The 21,824-nt window shown below is 37.2% G+C and overlaps 4 protein-coding genes and 1 long non-coding RNA gene across 10 annotated transcripts; 2 read left to right on the top strand and 3 right to left on the bottom strand.

The window, feature by feature from the left end:
• Positions 1-1,131: 1,131 nt before the first annotated feature.
• On the top strand, positions 1,132-1,785 carry LOC114752533 (uncharacterized). Its single transcript, XR_003740853.1, has 2 exons — positions 1,132-1,212; positions 1,292-1,785. It is a non-coding gene; the product is annotated as an uncharacterized LOC114752533 (long non-coding RNA).
• Positions 1,786-3,035: 1,250 nt separating this feature from the next.
• Positions 3,036-6,670, bottom strand: LOC114752516 (serine/threonine-protein kinase PEPKR2). 3 transcript variants are annotated; one of them, XM_028941246.1, is made up of 4 exons: positions 6,440-6,670; positions 5,173-6,233; positions 4,582-4,878; positions 3,036-3,704 (listed from the first exon to the last, which is right to left on the bottom strand). In XM_028941246.1, exons 2-4 carry the CDS (start codon positions 5,933-5,935, stop codon positions 3,349-3,351), a joined length of 1,416 nt encoding a protein of 471 aa, XP_028797079.1. In that variant the 5' UTR covers positions 5,936-6,233; positions 6,440-6,670; the 3' UTR covers positions 3,036-3,348. The 3 variants fall into 3 exon arrangements, with proteins under 3 accessions (XP_028797079.1, XP_028797081.1, XP_028797082.1); XM_028941248.1 differs by having other exon boundaries at positions 5,173-6,051; XM_028941249.1 differs by having other exon boundaries at positions 5,173-6,048.
• Positions 6,671-8,575: 1,905 nt separating this feature from the next.
• LOC114752522 (pentatricopeptide repeat-containing protein At5g27460) lies at positions 8,576-10,913 on the bottom strand. Its single transcript, XM_028941257.1, has 3 exons — positions 10,780-10,913; positions 10,459-10,705; positions 8,576-9,977 (listed from the first exon to the last, which is right to left on the bottom strand). Exons 1-3 carry the CDS (start codon positions 10,911-10,913, stop codon positions 8,736-8,738), a joined length of 1,623 nt encoding a protein of 540 aa, XP_028797090.1. The 3' UTR covers positions 8,576-8,735.
• On the top strand, positions 10,763-18,468 carry LOC114752517 (chaperone protein dnaJ 1, mitochondrial). Of its 4 annotated transcripts, XM_028941252.1 has the most exons (21): positions 10,763-10,947; positions 11,024-11,190; positions 11,275-11,380; positions 11,492-11,578; positions 11,685-11,776; positions 12,758-12,841; positions 12,953-12,991; positions 13,169-13,279; positions 13,365-13,406; positions 13,493-13,580; positions 14,173-14,237; positions 14,404-14,466; positions 14,549-14,621; positions 15,155-15,246; positions 15,655-15,726; positions 16,263-16,319; positions 17,148-17,196; positions 17,310-17,379; positions 17,649-17,738; positions 17,816-17,877; positions 18,330-18,386. In XM_028941252.1, exons 2-20 carry the CDS (start codon positions 11,164-11,166, stop codon positions 17,850-17,852), a joined length of 1,344 nt encoding a protein of 447 aa, XP_028797085.1. In that variant the 5' UTR covers positions 10,763-10,947; positions 11,024-11,163; the 3' UTR covers positions 17,853-17,877; positions 18,330-18,386. The 4 variants fall into 4 exon arrangements, with proteins under 4 accessions (XP_028797085.1, XP_028797086.1, XP_028797084.1 ...); XM_028941253.1 differs by lacking the exon at positions 17,816-17,877 and having other exon boundaries at positions 18,294-18,416; XM_028941251.1 differs by lacking the exon at positions 18,330-18,386 and having other exon boundaries at positions 17,816-17,990.
• A 1,775-nt stretch (positions 18,469-20,243) lies between these two features.
• Positions 20,244-21,095, bottom strand: LOC114752521 (vegetative cell wall protein gp1-like). Its single transcript, XM_028941256.1, has one exon. The coding sequence runs from the start codon at positions 21,093-21,095 to the stop codon at positions 20,244-20,246; it is 852 nt and encodes a 283-aa protein (XP_028797089.1).
• Between the last annotated feature and the right edge of the window lie 729 nt (positions 21,096-21,824).

Genomic DNA, 21,824 nt, shown 5'->3' with positions numbered 1-21,824 from the left:
TTGTCTACTGGAGAACATGTGACTGACATGTTTTCATCATTTATTTCTCAAATTGAAGATTATTAGACATTTCAAATTCTGTTGAATGAAATAAGGAGTTAGTTTTAAACAAGGAAACATGGATATTTGCTGGCACAAAAAAGGGAAAACTGGATATGCTACTCAAACTTTAATGTGTCTTACGATTTTGAGCAGCAAAGTCACTAATCATGGCAGGAAATGTATTGTTCGTTTAGAAAAGTGGAGTCAACATGATATAATGCCAGGAATTTCAAAACAAAAAAAATTGCACTCACAGTTCTCTTATTCTTTTAATCTTTTCTCAGAACGGACTCCAGAGCAAAATAGTTCTATTTGTGAATCTTGATTACCTGTCAATAATTATGGATGAATGAAATTGTAAGATGAGATGTAATATCTACCTTCTGGTTTTGTTCTATAGAGATGGATTCACTTGACTTTATATAATATTTCATACGTGCCATTTAGTGGTTCATGGTGCTCTCAAAAAGTTTAGACTTCTGTGTATGGTGGCACATTCTGCAACTGAGAGGGGATTATACAGCACACTAGCTCTCAGTTTAAGTCTCTTCTACAGCCTTGCTGAGCATGTTTAACCACTCGAGCTTGACCCTGTAAATTTTCTTCCCGATTAGTGCCTGTCACGTTCTTAAATTTGTCCAAGTCTTATCGATTTCCTCGACACCCACTGCCCTTGATATCTGAGGGTTTTTTTTTTTTGGGCATTTGCATTGATTTTATTTTTTATCGACTGTGTCTTAGTTACGATTCTTGAATATAGAAACTCATAACTATATAGCATAATCAATATTATAATTTTGGTCTATGTAATTATGTGTGAGGAACTTCAGTGTTGCAATTGCCAATGCAATCAACTGTGCTTGGCTTTTGAAGCCTTTTGAGCGACATTTTGCCACACACCCTTAACAACTATGGGCAAGTTGAAGAAATTTCCTGTGCCAGATGCATAATGAGGAAAACTCCATTGGTTGGATTTACCCCTGGGGTTGCATGTTGATTTTTAGTAACCAATCACATTCATTACTTTGCACCTCGCTGGCAAAAATATGGTTAACTGTCCTGCTGACATGTTGGTTGTGTCTGTTTCAATGCAGCAAATGACAATGATAAAGGCTCAAGCTGGGGTGAAGAATAATTTGAGAAGATTGAACAAGAGCATCTTTCAAAACGGTTCGAATCATATTCTTCATGTTATTGTTTTTGCGTTGTTATGTTTCTTTATTGTGTACCTGTGGTCCAAAATGTCCAGAAAATGAGACTAAAAGGCTGCCCAGCTTCCAGGTCGAAAGAAATGCTACTTCAGAGTTTCTTTGGACCCTCACATGATGCCTGATTCTGCTGTGAAGATCAGCTCCTTGAACCCCAGGGGGTTCGCATATCTGACTCTTCTATATGTATGTGGTATTTAGTTGGGTGAAGCGTCCTTCATGAAATTAATTGTTGTGCCTCTGTGTGTGTGTGTGACTTCTCGTCGTGTTGGTCGGAGAATGTCCTTACGGCTCAGGCATCCTGTTGATGGCGGCATACTTTTGATTGGCTTCTAATATTCGACTTCCGAATTCTTCACGCACAACCGATAATTCTACAAAGGGTGGAAGTGAACTGCAGGACTCATAGATATCGTCTAGTTTTAGATGCAAGTGTTGTGTTTTTGTTCAAGGTTGCTCAATTAAGTTGTGTGCAAGTGCGCTAATTAATTATTTACTGTTTTTCCGATTATTAATATAAGACCTATTTAACTAATTTGATGAGATTAAGAAAGTTAGGTAAGTTAGTTAATTATAAGAAATATGATATGTTTTTTTTAAAATATCATAATTATTTTCCTTAATATCCTTCCTCCCTCTTCTATTTGATTATGATTAGAGGAGTGTCTATGGGGATTTAGAAAAAATTAATAAATATAAGAAATAAGTTTTATATTTAGGGGGAGTACAATTAAAATGAACAGAAAACTTATATAAATGTAGATGCTCTGGGGAAAAAAAGATGAATATGGTCAAACGTACATTATTCCACTTCTGAAGAGATGTCTGAATTTGTTATGTTTTACAAAAGTGCCTGGAAAAAAAAGTTGAATCCACTGTATACTGATGATTTACGCTCATATTTGTACACTTTAAAAAATATTGCCATGCAAAACAATAAAAACAATCTATAGATGGTATGTAAGGAGTGTAGGAAACTGATTTAGTTTATTTGACGAGTAGATAATGCGATCTCTGAGTCCCGGGGGGGGAGGAGAGATAACAGTACGATCTGATATGTTTGACTTATAATGGGTAGAGATATTCAAGATTAGTTGGTCTAACTAAATAATGATATTTCAAATATTTTTTCTTAACTAGTTAACTGACAATTTTAAATTATATACAAATTAATCAAAAGTCAAAACATCATAAGCATGACGAATAATTAATCAATAATTTTTCCTCAAATTCATAACCGACCTTTCCCCATCTTTTTTACTTTAAAATACTTGCGCATATTTAAAACCAAACGTCCTTTTGTATTTTTTTTTGGTGGAATCGCTTGTCAAGCAAAAGCTTATGAATGGACAGAAAACAGATTACATTTGATAAGAAATATTGAAAATGAGAGATAAAGATTAAAATTATAATTTAAAAAAATTATTAAAATAGTATTTAGCACAAGAAATTATTTGTTGTATAAGATTAGCCAAATTCATGTACGTGGAATTAGAGAATATCATAGAAAAAAGTAGTATTTCTCAATTTCACTTCTATAAGTTTATCTAATCATGGTATTTCCCAATCCCACCTCTATGGGTTTGTCTAATCCCATATAATAAATAATTACCCATCCTAAATACTATTTTAATGATTTTTTTAAATTATAATCTCAATCACTATCCCTTATTTTCAATACTTTTTTATTTTTCATTTTCAGTGCTTCCTAACAAACGGAACAAACGAGTTCAGCCAAGGCTGCATCCGGCTATTCAAACACCCAATTGACACCCTCACGGCGAATAGAGCAAGGCCAACCGGTGCTATATTAACAATCTATTTACATACACTGTACAAACTATCCGGGTTTTTCCAGTTAATTATTAGGCTGCATGAGTAAAGGGGCTAAGGGTAAAAAATATACAATATCGCAATTAGATCCCACTCCAAAGAATCTTGGTGAGAAAATGGCTCCCAGGCCAACACAAATGGGGCGTCATGTCAGCGAGTAATCCACTTGGTCCACATATGCTAGTGATGGAGAAAGTATAGTTGAAAACCCCCAGCCAAGCAATCGAGATAGTGGTATAGTGGTGTCAGCCTGTCAGTTGATCGGTCAAAATGCTTTACAGAGGTTGTTAGCCTTCATGTTAGATGATCCTTGCTGATCCATTGGACCTGTTGGTCCGCACAACCTGCTTCTCTTGGGTTCGGATATCCTCACATGTGAAATTGCAGACGCCAGCACATCAATCAACACACCATCGCCCTCATCTTCTGAATCGCTACTCTCCGAGGGTGAAAGCGGGCTTGAAATTTCACCATGGGAACCATCGTCTATCTTGTTTCCTCCTGGCCTATGTCCAGCAGCAATAAACTGGCGGCACGTGGCTCCTACCTGATGCTTCAACCTTGTTCTGATAGGCAGTTTTTCTAAAGTAGGTTCTGTGTAGAATAGTAACCATGGATGCCCTGAAATTAAATCACGGAATGTCAACTTACATGTAAGACAAGTTAAGACGTACACTATCAAAACAGTTTTCAAAACGTTTTAGTCTTGTTTTTCTTTTGCCCTCTTTTTTTCCAAAACCATCCGTGATCAAAAAATATCGATCATAGCGTTAAGCACAGATACATGAGTCAAGTGAATAGCAGCATAAACAACCAACCACGACAACCCGCTAAAAAAGCTAAATCCCTGTACTAAGAATCCTTTAAATACAGACAATATTCTGGTGAACTCGTTTTATTTTTTTTAAAAAAATTACTTTATTACTTTAATTTATCAACTAATTAATATGAAAACTAGACACATTTTTTGGTGTATTGCATAAAATCAGAGAAATGAGAATCATGACCTGTAAATATTGCAGATAACAATTACATTTTATATTTCAGGGTTAAGGTGCATTTAGCACCTTGAAGTATTTTCTTGGGTGCTTCTAGCATACTGAGGTATTTTGTGGTGCATCCAATACTTTAAAGTATTTTTTAGATGCATTCAGTGCCCTGAAGTGTATTTTTTTTGCTTTGGTGCTGGACACATCTAAAAAAGATACTTCGAGAAACTGGATGCACAAAAAAATACTTTACCGTGCTGAATGTATTTAAAAAATATTTTAAAGTGTTGGATGCACCATAAAATACTTTAGGATGCTAGAGGCATCTTAACCCTATATTTATATTGATATATTAATGATGATGATTATATTGGTATATATACAATATACAATTTTTTTTTTTTTTGACCGGAATATACGATATATAATTAGTTCATGCAATATCAAAGAACAGATATAAAGCCAGCCATCTAAGACATGGCAATATACTAATATTATTGTGAACTTACTTAGTACTTCATCAGCGGTTATCCTTGCTAGAACATCCCTTGTCAGCATCCTCCCTACAAGATCTCGGGCAGGCTTAGATATCAAATCCCACATACCCTTTTGGTAATCCAGTTTGACATTCTTAATAGCCTCAAAGACTGCTTCCAACGAATCTCCATGAAATGGAAGAAAGCCAACTAACAGAGTATGCAGGAGAACTCCAGCACTCCACACATCCACCTTCTCAGAATAGCTACCCAGCAATACCTCCGGAGCAACATATGCAGGGCTTCCAGCCAAGCCAGTCAAGTTCTGACCTGAAATTTGAATTTAACTAATTAACTAATGAGGCATAACCAATGTTTTGGAAAGATAACAGAGTTGCATGTCAATAAAATACAATGTCGTTGATTCCATAATTTGATATTTCCAGATGTTTGAACATCGAATACAGACAATGGATCTTGCATAGGATTGGGAGCTTTCAAACTGATAGCAGGATATTTTCAGGTAACCAACTCTGGTAGTTAGACAAGGGTTTTATTGACTGTGAGTAAACAATATATGTAAAACGGAAAAAAATTCTCATCAATACAGGTTTTGCATATTACCATTAGATATTCTCATGGCCAGCCCAAAATCTGCAAGCTTTATTTTTCCCGATGCTGTTAGCAGGATATTTTCAGGTTTGATATCTCTGTGCACAACTCCCATATCATGACAATACTTAATGACTAACATCACTTCCTTGAGCACAGTAGCAGCCCTTTGCTCTGTATAAGGGCCCTCCTCAACCATCCTATCAATCAATCGCCCCCCAGAACACAACTCCATTACAAGATGGAAGCAGTCAGCTTCTTCATACACTGCCTGCAGCGTCACAACCCCTGGATGTCCAGATAAATGTTGCATTATCTCCACTTCTCGATGAACCGTCTCTTCCCCCTTCCTCAGGGTCTTACATGCATATTCTGCTCCACTAAGGCTGGACCGACACAAAGATACAGATCCAAATTTTCCTTGCCCAATCGTTTTACCAAAAATATAATCATCCTCTATCTTTTTCTTCCTGCCCATTTGGGTAGCAACATCAATGCATCCTATCTTCCTCTTAAGACCTCTTCCAGGCGTGATCAAAGATGATGTCCCACAAGGGGGAGCGGTGGCAAAGCCTGCAAGCCTTTTATTACAGGAAGCAACCGGTTCTGCACCAGCATCTTCTTTACACCTCTTCTTCAATCTGGAACAATCTTCAAGCGAGTAATGAGACTTCCAATTTGATGAGAGAGATCCATGGTTCCCATGATGTGAAGTCAAAATTTCTGGAAGATTTGAGGACGCATCTGTCTCGCTTCCTTTCCTTTTCTTCCTCATAACATCTGTTCTTGGAAGCTGTCCTATTTTGCCGCAAAATAATTTCGCAAGGTCGACTGTATAGTGAAATGCGAGCAGATCAGCTCGTCCAATGCCTTCGAATAAATTCACACCTACTGATAGATTACCCAGAATCAGCACAAACCAAAAGAGCACAGCAAAACAGATATATGAACCTCCCTACGCCTTTATCACAACTGAGAAAGTAAATCAAAACTCGAATAACTTCTACATCATAGTAGCGCCAAATGGCGGCATTACTTCAAGCCGGTATATGAAATACATTTCCTTCCCGAAACTGCACAAGACGCAGAAAATAATCAGAGAATCTGATTCCTTTATGCGAATTATAATCAATGCGGTTTCATCCTAAGCAGGTCCTCTATGATCAGACGGAGAGAAGCTAAAAGCTATAATTACAATCTACTTTACACTAAACACGAAAGGTGATGATCCATTCCTGAGGGAGACATCGGAGACAACGTCGCAGAGAAAATAACTAACCTCCGGAATTATCCCATGTCCTTCAAATTCTAGAGATCGGATCGATTATTGAAGAACCAGAACGAGAGTGGCGTACCAAATCACCTAACGCCGATAACGCATTAAGGATGAAAGCAATCACGGAGAATTCGGGGCAATTTGGAGCAGAAAACCCTAAATATCTGCGATCGACGATTGGGTAAAATCCCCGTGACTGTAAAGGGTCATTTATCAACGCTCGGTCGGGTGCGATAAAAAGCACACAAACGGTGGCGTCGGCCCTTGGGTCCAGGCTTTTGCTTTCTTTCTTCACAGAGGGGTAAATTAGACTATGGCCATTCGACCTCATATGGTGGGGTGGGTAAATTATATGGTGCGCGCAGGACCACAAAAACTGCAGCAAAGACGAGTTGAGGGGACCGTGGATCGCTGACTTTTGAGGGATTGGACAGATCAGCGATGAGGTAGCATTTGGGTTTTCTGATGGTTTTCTGGTCTCGTTAAATAGATGAAAGGAACAGTGAAGGGTGTATTGACACGTGAGCAAAGTGTCTTTGGTTTCTTTCGGTGGACGACACGCAATCTGAATGGATCTCAGATCATGGGTGATAATTGCCCAATAAATTCGCAATTAAAATTTAATGACTTGTTTTAGTTATAGGATCTGGATTATGATTATCTTGCAGCACATTGACTTGATTGATTAAGAACCGAAGACCACAGACTATATTGAGTTGTGTGGTATAAGATAATTTTTGAAAAAATAGTTTCCCGTAACAACAAAATCAATCAAATTAACCATTCTATTACCTGAAAAGAATCAAATTAACCATTCGCAGTTTAGTTGGGTGCATACGAGTGCCTACTTACCCGAGTCTTGAAGTGGTATCAACAGTATACTCTCCTTTCTCGCTTTTCCCTCCTTTCATATTCTCCAGAGACTCTTATAGCTCGCGCCATAGAATAGGATATATCTAGAGAATCTGATAATCTCAAGATAGCCGGGGAATATTGTAAAATAACTCTTTATCTCTCTCATTTTATCTCTTTGCAATGTTTTAAGAGATAATTTCCAAAAATATTGATTCTTCCTGTCAAAAGAAACCTCAAAAGTATGAAGATTATATATTATTACTATTACTACTGTTGTTTCTTTCGTCATTATCGTTATTACTATAAGCTTCCATTCTGAATTAATTGCATATTATTCATTTCATTTTATCTCTATCTATTATCCATGATATGATATGGATCCAATAATATCCATACTAAAGCCATTATTAAAAACAAATAATTAATTGCTTTATGTATATTTTCCGAAATCAATTGTAAATGGAATAGAAAGAACTTCTCAAAAATAACTTACAAAAATAATGAATGTAGCATAATTATTCATATAGAACTAAATGCTTATAGACAAAAGCTTATAACCCGGATAGCACCCCACACTTGCTAAATCGTCCAAATTAAAAAAAAAAAACTAAAATCTTATATTAATCACACTACTTTCACTTCAAACCATGTGTTACGGCATTTAGCTAAGATTCTCTTGTTTATATCATGTATTATTTTACCTTTTAATAAAATTGTCTTCTTAACTAAAAACCGTGCTCCGCCTGTTATGATTATCCCTATTGTTATTGATGTTGTTGTTGTTAAAAGAAACAATAATCTAAAAATAATTATTATTAATGTTTCATTAAAACTCAAAAGTGACAACTATTTTGGAATAAAATCGAACCTCCAACTACATATTTTGAAAGAATTATCAGGTTGACACAACCTTGGACATCAAGTGCAGCTCTTGGGATAAGGATCCATGCGACCATCAGGAGTGCTCTACATTCTGATCAATTTGGTGCCAGCTCAAATAAAAGAAAAAAGAAAAGAAACACACTTCGGTGTCAAACATAGCTCCGTAAACAAGGTGCAGGGAATCAACAAATGAATGAGGCTTATGGGAAAACTACCTTCCGTCCCCATAACGCCATCTCTAGTGGAACTAGTTTCAGCCATCTCAAATTGAACATATTCGAAATCTACAAATATGTGATAAGGTAGCATTAAAAAAAAAATACCACAAAGAACCCATTTGGAATAGCTTATAAGTAGTTTATAAGCTGTTTCTTAATAGTAATTTATGAAATACGAGGCAAGTATGTGAGAAGAGTTTTGTCTCGGTTTACGTGAAACGTATTTATAGAATATTTCACCGCTCTGTCAAACGGGGAGAAAATCAATCACAAAGGGGGGAAAATGAAAAATCTGCGTGTATATCAGCAAGCAATGAGGACTAACCCCATGAAAACCATAACACCTACTCATTGCATACTTTAACAATGGCAAGGGTTTCATTATCCATCCCCACTTTATCCTTTTCTATCATTTCAAGGACATGATCGGGTGGTTTGTTAGCAGCGAGGTGTATGCGGAGCCATATTTTATACAGTGACAAACTTGCAAGACCAGAATTGCGGATATCTGTAATGTACTCATTCGCATCTTCAAAATTTCCATGTTCCTCGAAATACTCCGCAATGGCCAACAGGAGTTCGTGTGGCGGTCTCCAGTTGCAGTCTTTCAACATAGCAAGAGCTCTCTTCACGGTAACAACAGCCTTGTCCATGTTCTTGCTCTTGACATATCCTTCCACCAGAATTTCCCATGTCTTATAATTTGGACGACCTCCTCTCTCCAATGCATGAGCATGTAATGATTCGGCTTTTCCCACCATTCCATTCCTCATGTATGCACCCAAAAGAACATTGGAGACCCTGATATCATAGTTCTGACAGTTAGACTCCCATTCCATGAAGATGTTCTCAGCTTCTGTGATGTTCCCAAGCTTAACCAAACAAGACAATACACAAATGTAGTTGACACATGTGATTCTACCACCAACCAACTTACTAGCTCTCCAGAGCCGCAATACTCCCTCCTTTTCCTTCAAAGACGCATAAAGCGTCATGAGGAAAAAGTAACCAAGACGATTACAATTGGATAGTTTCTTTTCTGCGTTTCTTAGAACAAGAATGGCTTTGTCAGATTGTCCCGCTTTCAAGTAGATATTGGCCAAAGTAGCAAGACTGCTCCATCCCACTTCAACATTTTGATCATTTTTCATCTCTCTAAAAACCATCTCTGCAGCAGTAACCCCAAGTCCTTCCCCCTCATGGCAAGCATTCATCCAAATGTTGTAGGAAAGAACATCAAAGAGGATTTTGTTTCGTCTCATTTGCTGGATAACAAGGGGGACTTTGTTGTACTCATTTGTAGCTACATACAACTTCATCATCTCATTGTAAGGGAGTGGGCTAACAACTAGCCCTAGTTCATAGAGCTTTTGCATGAAAACCTCAGCTTTATTCGTGTCTCTATCTCTTACATAACCTCGAAGAATTGGGAGATAAGTAGCCTTCTGGGTAGATATATCGGGTAAGCGCAAAAAGTACTTTTCAGCCTCCACCACACCACGAATTTTTATAATTAATTCCAATTTGGCACCATAATCCGCTGGTGACATCCGAAAATTCTTCTGGCTTTCCATCCATGTCATTATCTACGAAGAAAATAAATAAATAATTTTAATTTTCAATGAATAGAATGGATTCTGTCGCATCTAGTTCGCAATTTGCATCATGTTAACTTGCTCAGAAGCGACCAAAAGGAACCACATCCAGCAACGGCACGCTAAGTAATGCTGTGAAGTTTCAAGCACATATATATTCCTGACTTTCTGGTTTTCTTCTGTTGGAGTATTGGTTACTGAGTAGAGTTAGTTGTTAGTTATTGCTCTCCCACCCGATGTTATAATCTACACAAAGAGCTATAGGAGTATTGGAGTGTTACCTCACTTCAATTAGTTCTCATCACCCATGTTTCTCCTATCAATAATGATTCTTTGTTAATATCAGTTATCGGTTTATTGTTAGTGTTATTTACCCGGTGAGTTTTGCTCAAGTTAAAAGTTTCTCTTCAACACTAGCATTAACCAAACAACAATTATAGAAAACAAAGCATTTAATACAAGGAAATCGAACCTCCAGTGAGTGGTGGTAGCGTTTTAATGAGAAGAGTATCTTGGAGATGCGTCTGAGTTCTGAGGTTGAGACGTTGTTGCCCTGGTCAACCCAGTTTTGAAGCACGGACATTGGAATTGGATCAGAAGGTTTAAGTCCCAGAATCCGTTTCTTCAGGTTGTCTTTCTGTGTCAATTCCACGTCGAATGCAGCACCGCGGGTAGCTAGGGGCCTCCATGGACTTTGAGGGCTGAACAGAATGTTGTAGCTGTACGAAAATCATCTCAAGTGTCAGTGCATCATCGCCAGAAATCAGGGAGCCAGAGAACCAGAGCGACCTACCTTCTGAGACCGGCGAAGAACAAGCGGTTCGCCGCCATAGAGCCCCGGCATTCTCCATCACAGACTTTCGGGTTACGACCCGTCACCTCGTTTCGCAGCACAAATGGGATAGAAAGTTTGGACCGTCCATACATGTGGGTCCCATAATTCTCACGGTCCAGATTCACGGTAAATACGGCACAAATTCGCCCCCAAACGATGTAATTTTAAACGCACCATTGAATTTTCTTGATTCCCACTGCAGGTGCGCCAAAAGATTGAGCTAAAGCCCCTAAAACCCAAGAAGCAAATCGGAGCATTCCGATCATCGTTCAATCGGCATCATCTCTTTACGGGGCTTCATTTTTTTCAACTTTAAAGCTATATCTACAATCGGCTGAGTGAATGCGACGGTTTAGTTGGTTAACGCCGGTGAGTATTTGTCATTCGAACAATGTCAGAAGTCAAATTTCTGTTTCTTTTTCTCTGCGTTATTGTAATTTGTGTCCAAAGCAGTATCGGCGTCGACTGCTTGCATCTATGGCTTTGGAACCGCCCGTTGATCAAGGAAAGTCCATGAGTACATTATTGTCCTCTGGCCAATCGTTGTCTATCAGACGAGGCACGTTTTTGAATTTCTACTTTTCTTAATACTAATTGCCATTTCCTTTCGTAAGCTTAATATTTTCTCTTCTTTTCTCTCTGTTTTTTTTTTTTTTGGGTGCTGTAACAGCTTTGATGAGCTGCAATTTTGCCAAAATAAACGACCAGTCTGCAACTTCAAGAATACCTTTAAATTATCGTTATATTCATGCCACAGGTTTGGATGAACCGCGAATCACCATATTTTTGCTCATTATCAGTGCTTACATTACCTCTCAAATATTCGGACTTTCATTCATTTCTTTCTATGCCTGTTATTCCAGCATTTCTTTCTTCAATTGAGCGAGACTACTATCAAATTCTTGGTGTTCCTGAAAATGCCAGTCAGGACGATATCAAGAAGGCATTTCACAGAGTGAGTGCTTGTTGGAAAGAATTCCTTTTGTGGGGTACTAATACCATGTGATCAAAGCCAGCTGATAGACTTGAATAGGAATGAGGAAGTAGAAGCATGATGCATATGCAGAGAGAAAATCAGAAAGACTGATTGAAATTGGATATTATACCACGTGTTGAAAACAATTAAGTGATGAAAGACGAAAGAAAATTGAAGCTACTTAGTTACAAGCATTGCTAATATAGTTTTAGTTAATATGACCTTGTGACAAGATGTCACGAGTTTCTTTTTGTGATCGAGTTGATTTTTTTTTTTTTTTTAAATACAAACTGTATAACTACTCAACCAAAACAAGGCCAGACAGGCCAAACAAGTTTAAGTTCCCTTATCAATCGCCGCCTCCTTAAGTGGAGGTTGGGGTTGATCAAGAATACAAAAACATGTCATGCGAAGCTTTAGCTATCTGATCAACTAAAAATAATTGAGTCCTACTAACATGATTTAAATCTACCTGCCAATATCTATGAAGTACTAGCCTAGTGTCCTCTACAATGTTCCTAAAAGGGTGATTAAAATTACAACCTCTAGATAATAAATTCAAAACCTCAATACAACCAGAAAAAAGGATAATAGCTTTATAGCTTTTCTGCCAGCACCAATTAAGGCCAATCATGATGCCTAAGACCTCTGCTATGGCTGGAGGGACTGGAGCAAGCTTACTGCTGAAACTACTTATCCATTGTCCGTCTTTGTCTCGAATGACTCCTGATCGAATTGATGTTGAAAGAGTAATAATACGCAAAATTTTTACATAGTTTGAGATATGGTCAACAAGTAATAACGTGAAGTTCACTGAAGTGAAACTAGATCATATGAACAGCTGTTTGCTGAAGGGTTATAGTTGCATTATAAAATAATACTCTCATTCTGCAACTTAAAAATCATGGTTGAAGATGTTTTCACTTGGACTGTATCATGAACACTTCTCTTCCTTTTCAGCTTGCTAAGAAGTACCATCCTGATGCAAATAAGAATAATCCATCTGCTAAGAGGAAATTTCAAGATATAAGAGAAGCTTATGAGGTATTTACTATAATTTCTATGGAACTGTCATCTTCTTTCCACGTGGATATTTCAAAATTAATTGATTGATGGCATGGTATTCTCACATGCCTTTTTCTAATTCGACTTCAGACCCTGAGAGATTCTAAAAAGAGGACACAGTTTGACAAGGTAATTTTTCTTTTCTCCTGAGTTGTCTTCATCATCATCCTTCTTCTTGTATGGATGGTCTGGAATTTTAGTTGTTTAGAACTCTTTTGAAATTCCGTAATTCATAGTATTCATTGTTGTTTTAGTGAACTAATTATTTCTGTTATATTCTGTGACGAACTTCTATTTTAACTGAAGATGCGAACTTCAGATTCTGAGAATATAGAATATGAACGGGATGCTGAAGAACGGTTTAGAAATGCTTATAGGGCTCACTTTTCAGATTCATTTCATAAAATCTTCTCTGAGGTATTCATATTGGTCTTGCAGCTATGGCTTTTATTGTTACTTGAATACACAAGAACTAGATAAAAATCTGTTTCATTCTTCACAGATATTTGAAGAAGCGACCACTCATTCTGCATCAAATATTGAGGTCACCCTAATGTTGTTTTTCAGTTGTTATGTTGAATAATTTTTATATATTGAAGCTAAACCATTTCCTTGTTGTTTTGTTAATAGGTTGAGATATCACTTTCTTTCTCAGAAGCTGTTAAGGGGTGCACCAAACATGTGTCTTTTGATGCAGTTGTTCCCTGTGATTTTTGTGGTGAGTAAAATTTATATATGCTTGGAGAAAAACAGTTTATATATCCTTGGAATGTGAAATCTGGAACGCCGTCTGACAATAATGTATATGCTAGAATCATTTCCAGGTTGTCAGTATATGGATGATGATTGCAAAATAAGTCAAAATCAGAACTTGCAATCGGAAATGATAAAAAAAATCAAGACAGAGAATCGACTTATTGTTGCATTGCAATTTTGCAGGTTCCCAATCCTTGAATGACATGTAGAATAAGGCACAGAGATTAGCAACGTTTAGAAAATCAATCCTATCAAGCGAAACATGCATTAGGATATCTCAGGAACCCAATTTTTGGAGGGTGGAGGTTTGAAAAATATGGCTCCACTGATATTAGGGTGGGCTTAAGTGGAGAGATCAGTCCCATGAGATTATGAGACACAAATACTGACAAGCAATATTTTTTACAAGCTTAGGAAACATGCAAAGTATGCACCACTGAATATGTAAATTGTTGCCTCAATTCACTTCTGTCTGTAGTAATAAGTTTAGGCAGTCTGTTTCTTGTTCCGCTGTACATGATTTTATTAGAGTGGATTATTTTTTCATAATGCAGATGGGCGAGGCTATTCGCACAATGCAAAGGCAATTGTTTGTCCAACATGCAGGGGCGTAGGCAGAGTAAGTGCCTTAAAAGAACAATAGTGATGATTATTATGAGAAAATCCTATCAAGATTTTGGTGTTGAGACTATTCATTTTATTGGTTGTCCAGTTCTTAACGTACTCCTTCATTCTTCTTTTTAGACAGCATTAATCCATGCTTGATTGCAATGTATTTTGACTAGGTTACAATCCCTCCATTTACATCAACATGCATCACTTGTAGAGGATCAGGGCGAGTAATCAAGGTCTTCCATCATCTTACGTTGAATAATCTTCTGTGTTCGATCTCTTCCTCTGAGATTGTTAATGTATATCTTCCTTGTGTAGGACCACTGTAAATCTTGTGGAGGATCTGGGGTGGTAGAAGGCATTAAAGAGGTTAAAGTTACTGTACCAGCAGGTTGGTTTCTAATTTTTGTGATGAAGCTACTAACGATTGTAACTTTGGTCCATCAAGAATAAATATAGTTCATATTTCCTTTCTTTTCTTTCCTCTTTTTTTTTTTTGGGAATGCCAGGCCACGATAAACAATTTTTTTTTTTTGGGGGGGGGGGGGAGGGATTAATGCACATCTTTAATCAAAAAATCCCTACACCCAATCCAGCTATACATATCCTCACATTTCTATTTTACTATATTCTCCTATCCTGATCCAATTCCAGATAACCTTTTATCCTCTCTTCTCCAGCTTAGGTTGATTTACTTGGAACCATACTGTATCCATTTCAGTGCATTATGGGACGGGCATCAGGCTCCCTATTACTAATGTTAAGGAACAAACCCATTTAAATTAAAAATTGAAAGCATCTGGGGTGCAGAATTTCTTGCCTAGATCTTCTCTACCACCTGTGTGTAATGAAGAATCATTCATTAATTTTATTTTATATTAACTTTTTTTCTTGATCTAATCGTAGTCTTCATTGAATTATTAGGTGTGGATTCAGGAGATACAATTCATGTGCCAGAAGCTGGACATGCTGCTGGACGTGGAGGTCGACCTGGAAGTCTATATATTAAAATAAAGGCATGCCTACACATTTTTTGTTTAAACATTTTTATTAATTCAGATTTGTTCTCCGGTTAATCTATACTGATTTTCTGGTGTATGAATCTGTAAATTTGCCTATTTCTTAATTCTTAAAAATTGAGATAGTCTCAATCAAACCTATAGGAAATTTTGATATTTAGCATGCATGAATTTGATTTGCTGCAATATTTTATTTTTTCAGTAAAGTGACATATTTCATGAAAAATCATATCGCTATCTAGAAGTTTACACTACTATTTAAAACCAAACTTCTAGATCAATGAAAAGCTTTGGCGGTACTGCCACTTACTTTTGCTGGTCATAGTTAATTATATTTTGGTCTATTTTTCCTTGATAATCATTATTTTTTATTCTCATTTGAAGTTTGCTTTTCTGGCAATATAGGTCGCTAAGGATCCTGTTTTTGCCAGAGACGGTGCAGATGTTTATGTGGAGTCTAACATCAGCTTTACGCAAGTGAGAATCGAGTAGTATTAACCTGTCAATTGCCTTTGTTTCTGGCTCGCTTGTTGGGTACTTAAAAATGATATTCCGATGAACCTGAAGCTGCGCCTTACTTTTATTTTACATATAATTATTAATCTATTTCATGTTCACATACAGTCTAAATTTGCTAAATTGATGATGTGCTTCTCCTTTTGCTGTTGGACAACTTGGAAATGCTGCCAAATACAGTTGTCATAGTGAAAAGTTCTGTAAAGCATACTCATATTACATGCATATCATATAGAATGAAGAATGTGTTGAAACTTGTCCCACCCCCCATCCCCTTTTTACCCACTTTCCTCCAGCCTGAGGCAATGGATTTACAATCTAAATAAGGAATACGGCTTTGTTAAGTAGCTGTTCTTTCTTAGATTTATATCCCATTCCTTGAACTTTTGCGTAAAGTCTGGTGTACATACCGTCTTTGGCACCTTATTGATCTGGGTTTCTGTTGATCAAACCATGCAGCAGTTTTATTGATAGAATAAAGGTTTAATTTCTTACAGGCTATTCTTGGTGGTGAAGTTGAGGTCCCTACTTTATTAGGGAAGACGCTAGTAAAAGTAAGAGTATGATTTATTTTGCCACTATTTTCTTTTGTTCTGCTGAAATTGTATTGACACAGAAAATTAGCATAACCCTTTTCCTTTTTTTTCGTTGGAGAATAAATTTTTCATAGATTGCGATACAAAATAAAGGCATACTCCTACTAGTACATGCAAAAATCCATTCCAGAACTTTTTTGCTTTGAATCTTTACTACAAACTTTGTGTGCTTTGTTTATAGTTTTTTAATACTTGAAAAACAAGGGAGTGTGAATCGACTCCGATAACCAAAAGAGGATGTAAATCTTGCCCCTGAAGAATGGCATATTACTAAACAGTTGAGGAAAGAAATTTCACTTTTTAAGACTTCTTTCCTCGGAATTTAATTGTTATCTAACAAAATAAACTTTTGGTTCAGGCAACAATGGCCCCCATAATGCTAATAGTGCATGCAAGAGATTTAAAATCTTGTATGGATGTGTTGCTTTGTTCCGGTTCTCTGTTGCATATGAAGAGAATGTAATGTTGCGGTAAAACATTTCTGGGGACTTCTTCTTGAATCCCAAAATATCTTCCAGGAAAAGGACTAATCGGGTTTCTATTTTCAAAATTCGAGATTGACCACTTTTGTTTAATTGCACTGCCCATATTTATTTCAAATTGTGTTCGTTTTCTTCCTTTGTGTTTATTCAATAAATTTTAGATTCATGATCATGGTGGGGAAAATTATCGTGACCTGACTGGCGATGAACAAATCATGGCTTCGAACTTGCCACGAAATAATTTCACATTTCTGCTAGTTGTGACCTCCTCATCCTTTCTGTTGTGCAACTATGTTCCTTGCAGATACCTAAGGGTGTTCAACCAGGACAGCTTCTGATTTTAAGAGGCAAAGGTATGAATTTATAATGAATAGTACCTTCTATCAAGGGCGATTGTCGGCAGGCGTACCTTTCTTTCTATCACCCACTGCTTGAAATGTACAACTAATGTTAGTTATTGTTGCAGGACTTCCGAAGCATGGTTTTCTTGTAGACCATGGAGATCAGTTTGTGCGCTTCCGTGTTAACTTCCCCACGTAGGTTTCCAGTATTAGCATCTTGAGAAATATGTTGCTCAGTGCTTGATTATTACTATAGCTTTAACGTTTGAGTCATATTCAAGTGTGAGAACAAGCAAAGTATCACAATGAATTTGTCTTCAGTTGATGTTTTCTATGCCATTATAAATTGGCATTTGTATTCAAATACTCACCATTTTCCCATTTGGTCTTATTTATGCGTGAGCATTAGCACGCTTTCAGTGTAGTTGCATCATCTCACTTCTGATCTGCTCATCCTTTTCTAGTGTAATTAATGAACGACAACGAGCCATTCTAGAAGAACTTGCCAAGGAGGAAATAAAGGAGGGATACAATTCACAGATCGAAGGAAATTGGTATGTTCCCTCTATAAATTAGCTTTCGAGATATTGTACACGTTTTTGTTGCCTTATGCCAACGTAAAATTTGACAGTTGCATGGCTAATCGGATGGAGGCATATCACGAGTAGTGGCGTGCTGCTGTTGGCACATAAAGTTTGCCCGTCCATTGGCATCGTTGAAAATCTTGTCTAGCATGCTAGCTTAATTGATTTTGTTTAATACTACCTCTGGTCCTTAATATAAGAGCTTGTTTGACTTTTAATTTGGTCTTAAATATAAATCTCAATTCATTTTGTCTCTTATATTTATCTATTTTTTCTACGTTAGTCCTTGTAATAGTTGCACATATTAAATATTTTATCAAAGGATACTTGATTAGTAAAGGTATTTTAGGAGAGACAACACCTATTTATTACAAACAACTAATTTAACTAATTTTCTTAATATACTCAAGTTAGTTAACTAGTCTTACATTAAGGACCAGAGGTAGTAGCATTTATCGTTGCCTATGATTAAAATTTTGCTTGAGTGGCATCCGATTGTGATGAAAATGCAAAAATGGATAACAGGCTTCATCAGCAGCTATCTACTGGTTGAACTTACAGGTGGCAGCAAATTCTCGGATACGTGAGGGGTCCATGGTTTATGTTGGAACTATCCGTGCTGATGTTAATTCTCCTCTTCATCAATAAATTGTTGAGCTGATAACTTGTTCAAAAATTATTGCAATGCTCCTTACCAGGGGAAAAGAGCGATTGTTGCTTTCTCCCTCGTTACGGATTGTGTTAGTGAAAGGTACCAAAATCTTTTTTTTTTTTTTTTTCCTTTTTTGCATATTTTCAATTCTCGTATTGAATTATCAACTAGATAATCAGGAGGCTGAATGCTCTTGGTCGCGTTGGCTACTCTGACTGATCATTATTGGAAATCTGTTATCTTTACGTGACATAGTAATTGGTTTGCCTGCAGATGTTAATTTTTGAACAAGTATCTTGACTCTTATGCTAATTATGCGCTTGTTTATTGCAAACAGGGCTAGATAGAATGAACAAACTGGGATAAAAGCTATTGGCAGAATAGTTCTATTTGTTGGCGTTCAGTCCGTCAGACAGCGTCTTCAATGAAATAGGTTTAACTTCATACTTTTCGAGGATTCATCTGCTGATTTTGTTCACAGGTTGAGGATATCATGGAATTCATTCTTAACATCATTACATTTACGAGCCCCACTCGTAGTTTTCTTTAAGAATAAATGCTTGTAATGCTAATTATGTTATGAAATTTTTTTAAAAATCATTTCTGTAAATGTGCAACGAGCTGTTCTCCCGCTAACCACAGATGTGCTTTATATGGTTATGCTCATATGGCGAATCAGATCGGCGGAATGCATAGTCCAGGATGATATATTAAAAAGATACTCCTCCAGTTCTTAATATATGACCTAATTTTTGAGTTGGTTTTGGTTCTAAATATAAGACCCATTTATCACATTTATCAATTTTATCTAAATTACCCTTATGAATACTCTTTCAACTATAATCAAATAGAAGAGGGAGAAGGGTATTAAGAAAGATGATTATAGTATTTTAGGAATAATGTGTTATTTTTTTCATAATTAACTAATTTACTTAACTTCTTTAATTTAATCAAATTAGTTAAATAGGTCTTATATTAAGAACCGGAGGAGTATATTGTAATATTACGTAAAACAAAATTAGAAAGATAAAGGAAGTTTCATCCAAGTTATGGCAGCGAACGTTCAACACGCAACTGGAACGCGTGGCCCGTGAGGTGATAAGATGCCAAGCATCGTACTAGTTTAAACATTATTATTAATAATAAAAAAAACGCTTACAGTTCATTAATGTTTTTATGAGTTGTATTATGATTTTTTATAAATTATTCTAAAATTTTTAATTAAAATCTGATAAATATTCAATAATAGTGGTATGAGTGTATAACGTTTGTATGATTTAATTAAAAGGCCATGCAATTGTATATGAAATTCATAGATAGGATGAAAATTAGATATTTGTTATACTCTATCTTGTAAGTTTGATAATTTCTGTATTATCTATATTTGATATAAAATGTGTTAATAACTCTGTTATTCATGCGCCATTAATGGCAATACAACGTATAATATTGAACTTCATAAAAAATACAGGTAAAAGTATATATAAACTTTTTCTTTGATAAATTAAACATGCAAACAAAAAGAGTATTAATTGCACCATAACAAACTAGAATTACACGCCACATGTTGATGGCAAAAGAGAACATACACAGGGCGTAAATCATGATAACCATGAGTCCAGTCAGAGGAATAACACAAATTGAGTCTTAATAAGGTCAAACAACGAAGTGTAATTACAAATTGAAAAATAAATACATTACGACGTGAAGCGTCTTATCGGCAGACACGTGCACTCGCGCCCTTGAACTTCAATTCACGAAGCCATTAGTTTTCTCAAAAATACTGATGAGGCAAATGGACTGATGGCCGCGAAGATTACGATTCACGTGTAGGATGGATGCCCAGACTGATGAGATGCGGCCTCACCGGCAGGAACCGTGAGGCTCTTCTTTTTCTTTTTGGCCAAGCAGTTGAGACCAACTAAGAGGAATGCGATGAAGAAAGCACCGCCTAGAGAAGTGCACAATGCGATCAACAAGGTGTGGTTGTGACCCTGTCCTCCTGAAGGTGGCGCTACGATGTCCGAGGACGGGGGCACCGCCTTCAACGGTGGTGGCGCATATCCTCCAAACACAGAAGGTGACGGTGCTGGTGAAGGGGAGTGAGGACCTCTTTGTGGCTTTGGTGGTTTAGGAGGACCTTGTGAAGGTGGAGACAAGTTATGCTTGGGTGGAGGTGCATGAAACGGTGATCTAGGAGATGGAGAATGAGAGCCAGGTGCAGTTGTCTTTTGAGCTGGTGAAGCATTATTCGGTGATGATGGCTGAGTGGATGGTGCCATCGGCGACGGACCATTGTTATTAGTTGGTGGTGGTGCCGCTGCGGTGGAGGTTGGTGGCGTGGCAGAGGGTGGCACCGGAGATGGGCCGTTATCAGTTGGTGGTGTAATCTTAACGGGAGTCACTGAAGGAGTTGGTGGCGAAGGGGAAACGGAATGTGGCGGTGAAGACGGAGCATGGTTAGCAGACGGCGGCGGCGGTGGCTGACCAGAAGGTAACACGGGAGACGGACCATTATTGGTAGTTGGCGGGGGTGAATGAAAGGATGGTGGCACAGGGGACGGACCATTAATGTTGGCTGGTGGAGGCGGCGCTGCTACTGGGGATGGCGGCGACCAGTTTGGATGGTCATACTGATTAAGCGGTGGTGGTGGAGAATGATAGAGGTAGGCCATTTTGCAAAAAGAAAGAAAGGGGGGACAAAAAGAACAGATAACAAATGTGGATGCCAAGGGTCCAATTCATAATCTAGCATGATTTATATATAATCATGCGTGGTTGGTTCATGCTCTGTATTTATTTACTCCCACATCGCTAAATTTTTCTTGTTTCTTTTTGGTTTTGATAACGTGACGCTGGGGTTTTGAGTGGCATTGGACAGCATGGGGCATCCTATTTTATAATACAGGTTGCTAGCGCCATTATCGGGCATATGATATATTCATGCTTGCTTCTCTCATCTCTGTCTTGTGCCTCTCTTCATATTAATAAACCTACCTATTTAACATCAATACAGACTATAAAACATGTCATTAAGTGTTATATTATTTGAGACACAAATGTTTACTATGACTTCCAATAAATCTCGTGCAGTTTTTTATTCTTTCAACGTTTTTTTAAGGGTTAAGGTGCACCCAGCACCTCCAAGTATTTTGCTAGATGCACCCAGTGACCTAAAGTAATTTATGGTGCAATTTTGCCCTCAAAGTAATTAAAATGGTACACCGGTATCCCATGCTAACAGATTTGTTACTTTGACCGTTAAATTGATGAGTCAGCACAAGTTTGACCAAAATAATCTGACGTGACATGTCTAATAAGCAGGTGATGTGGAATTTGTTTGGGGTTAAGGTGCATCCAGCACCCCCAAGTATTTTTCCAGGTGCACCCAATGGCCTAAAGTA

This window comes from Neltuma alba, unplaced genomic scaffold (assembly GCF_004799145.2).
Source record: "Neltuma alba isolate B1F8T4 unplaced genomic scaffold, ASM479914v2 tig00007421_pilon, whole genome shotgun sequence".
Taxonomy (NCBI): Eukaryota; Viridiplantae; Streptophyta; class Magnoliopsida; order Fabales; family Fabaceae; genus Neltuma; species Neltuma alba.
The sequence above is the reverse complement of the archived record's forward strand: the minus strand, read 5'-3'. Positions and strand labels throughout refer to the sequence as shown.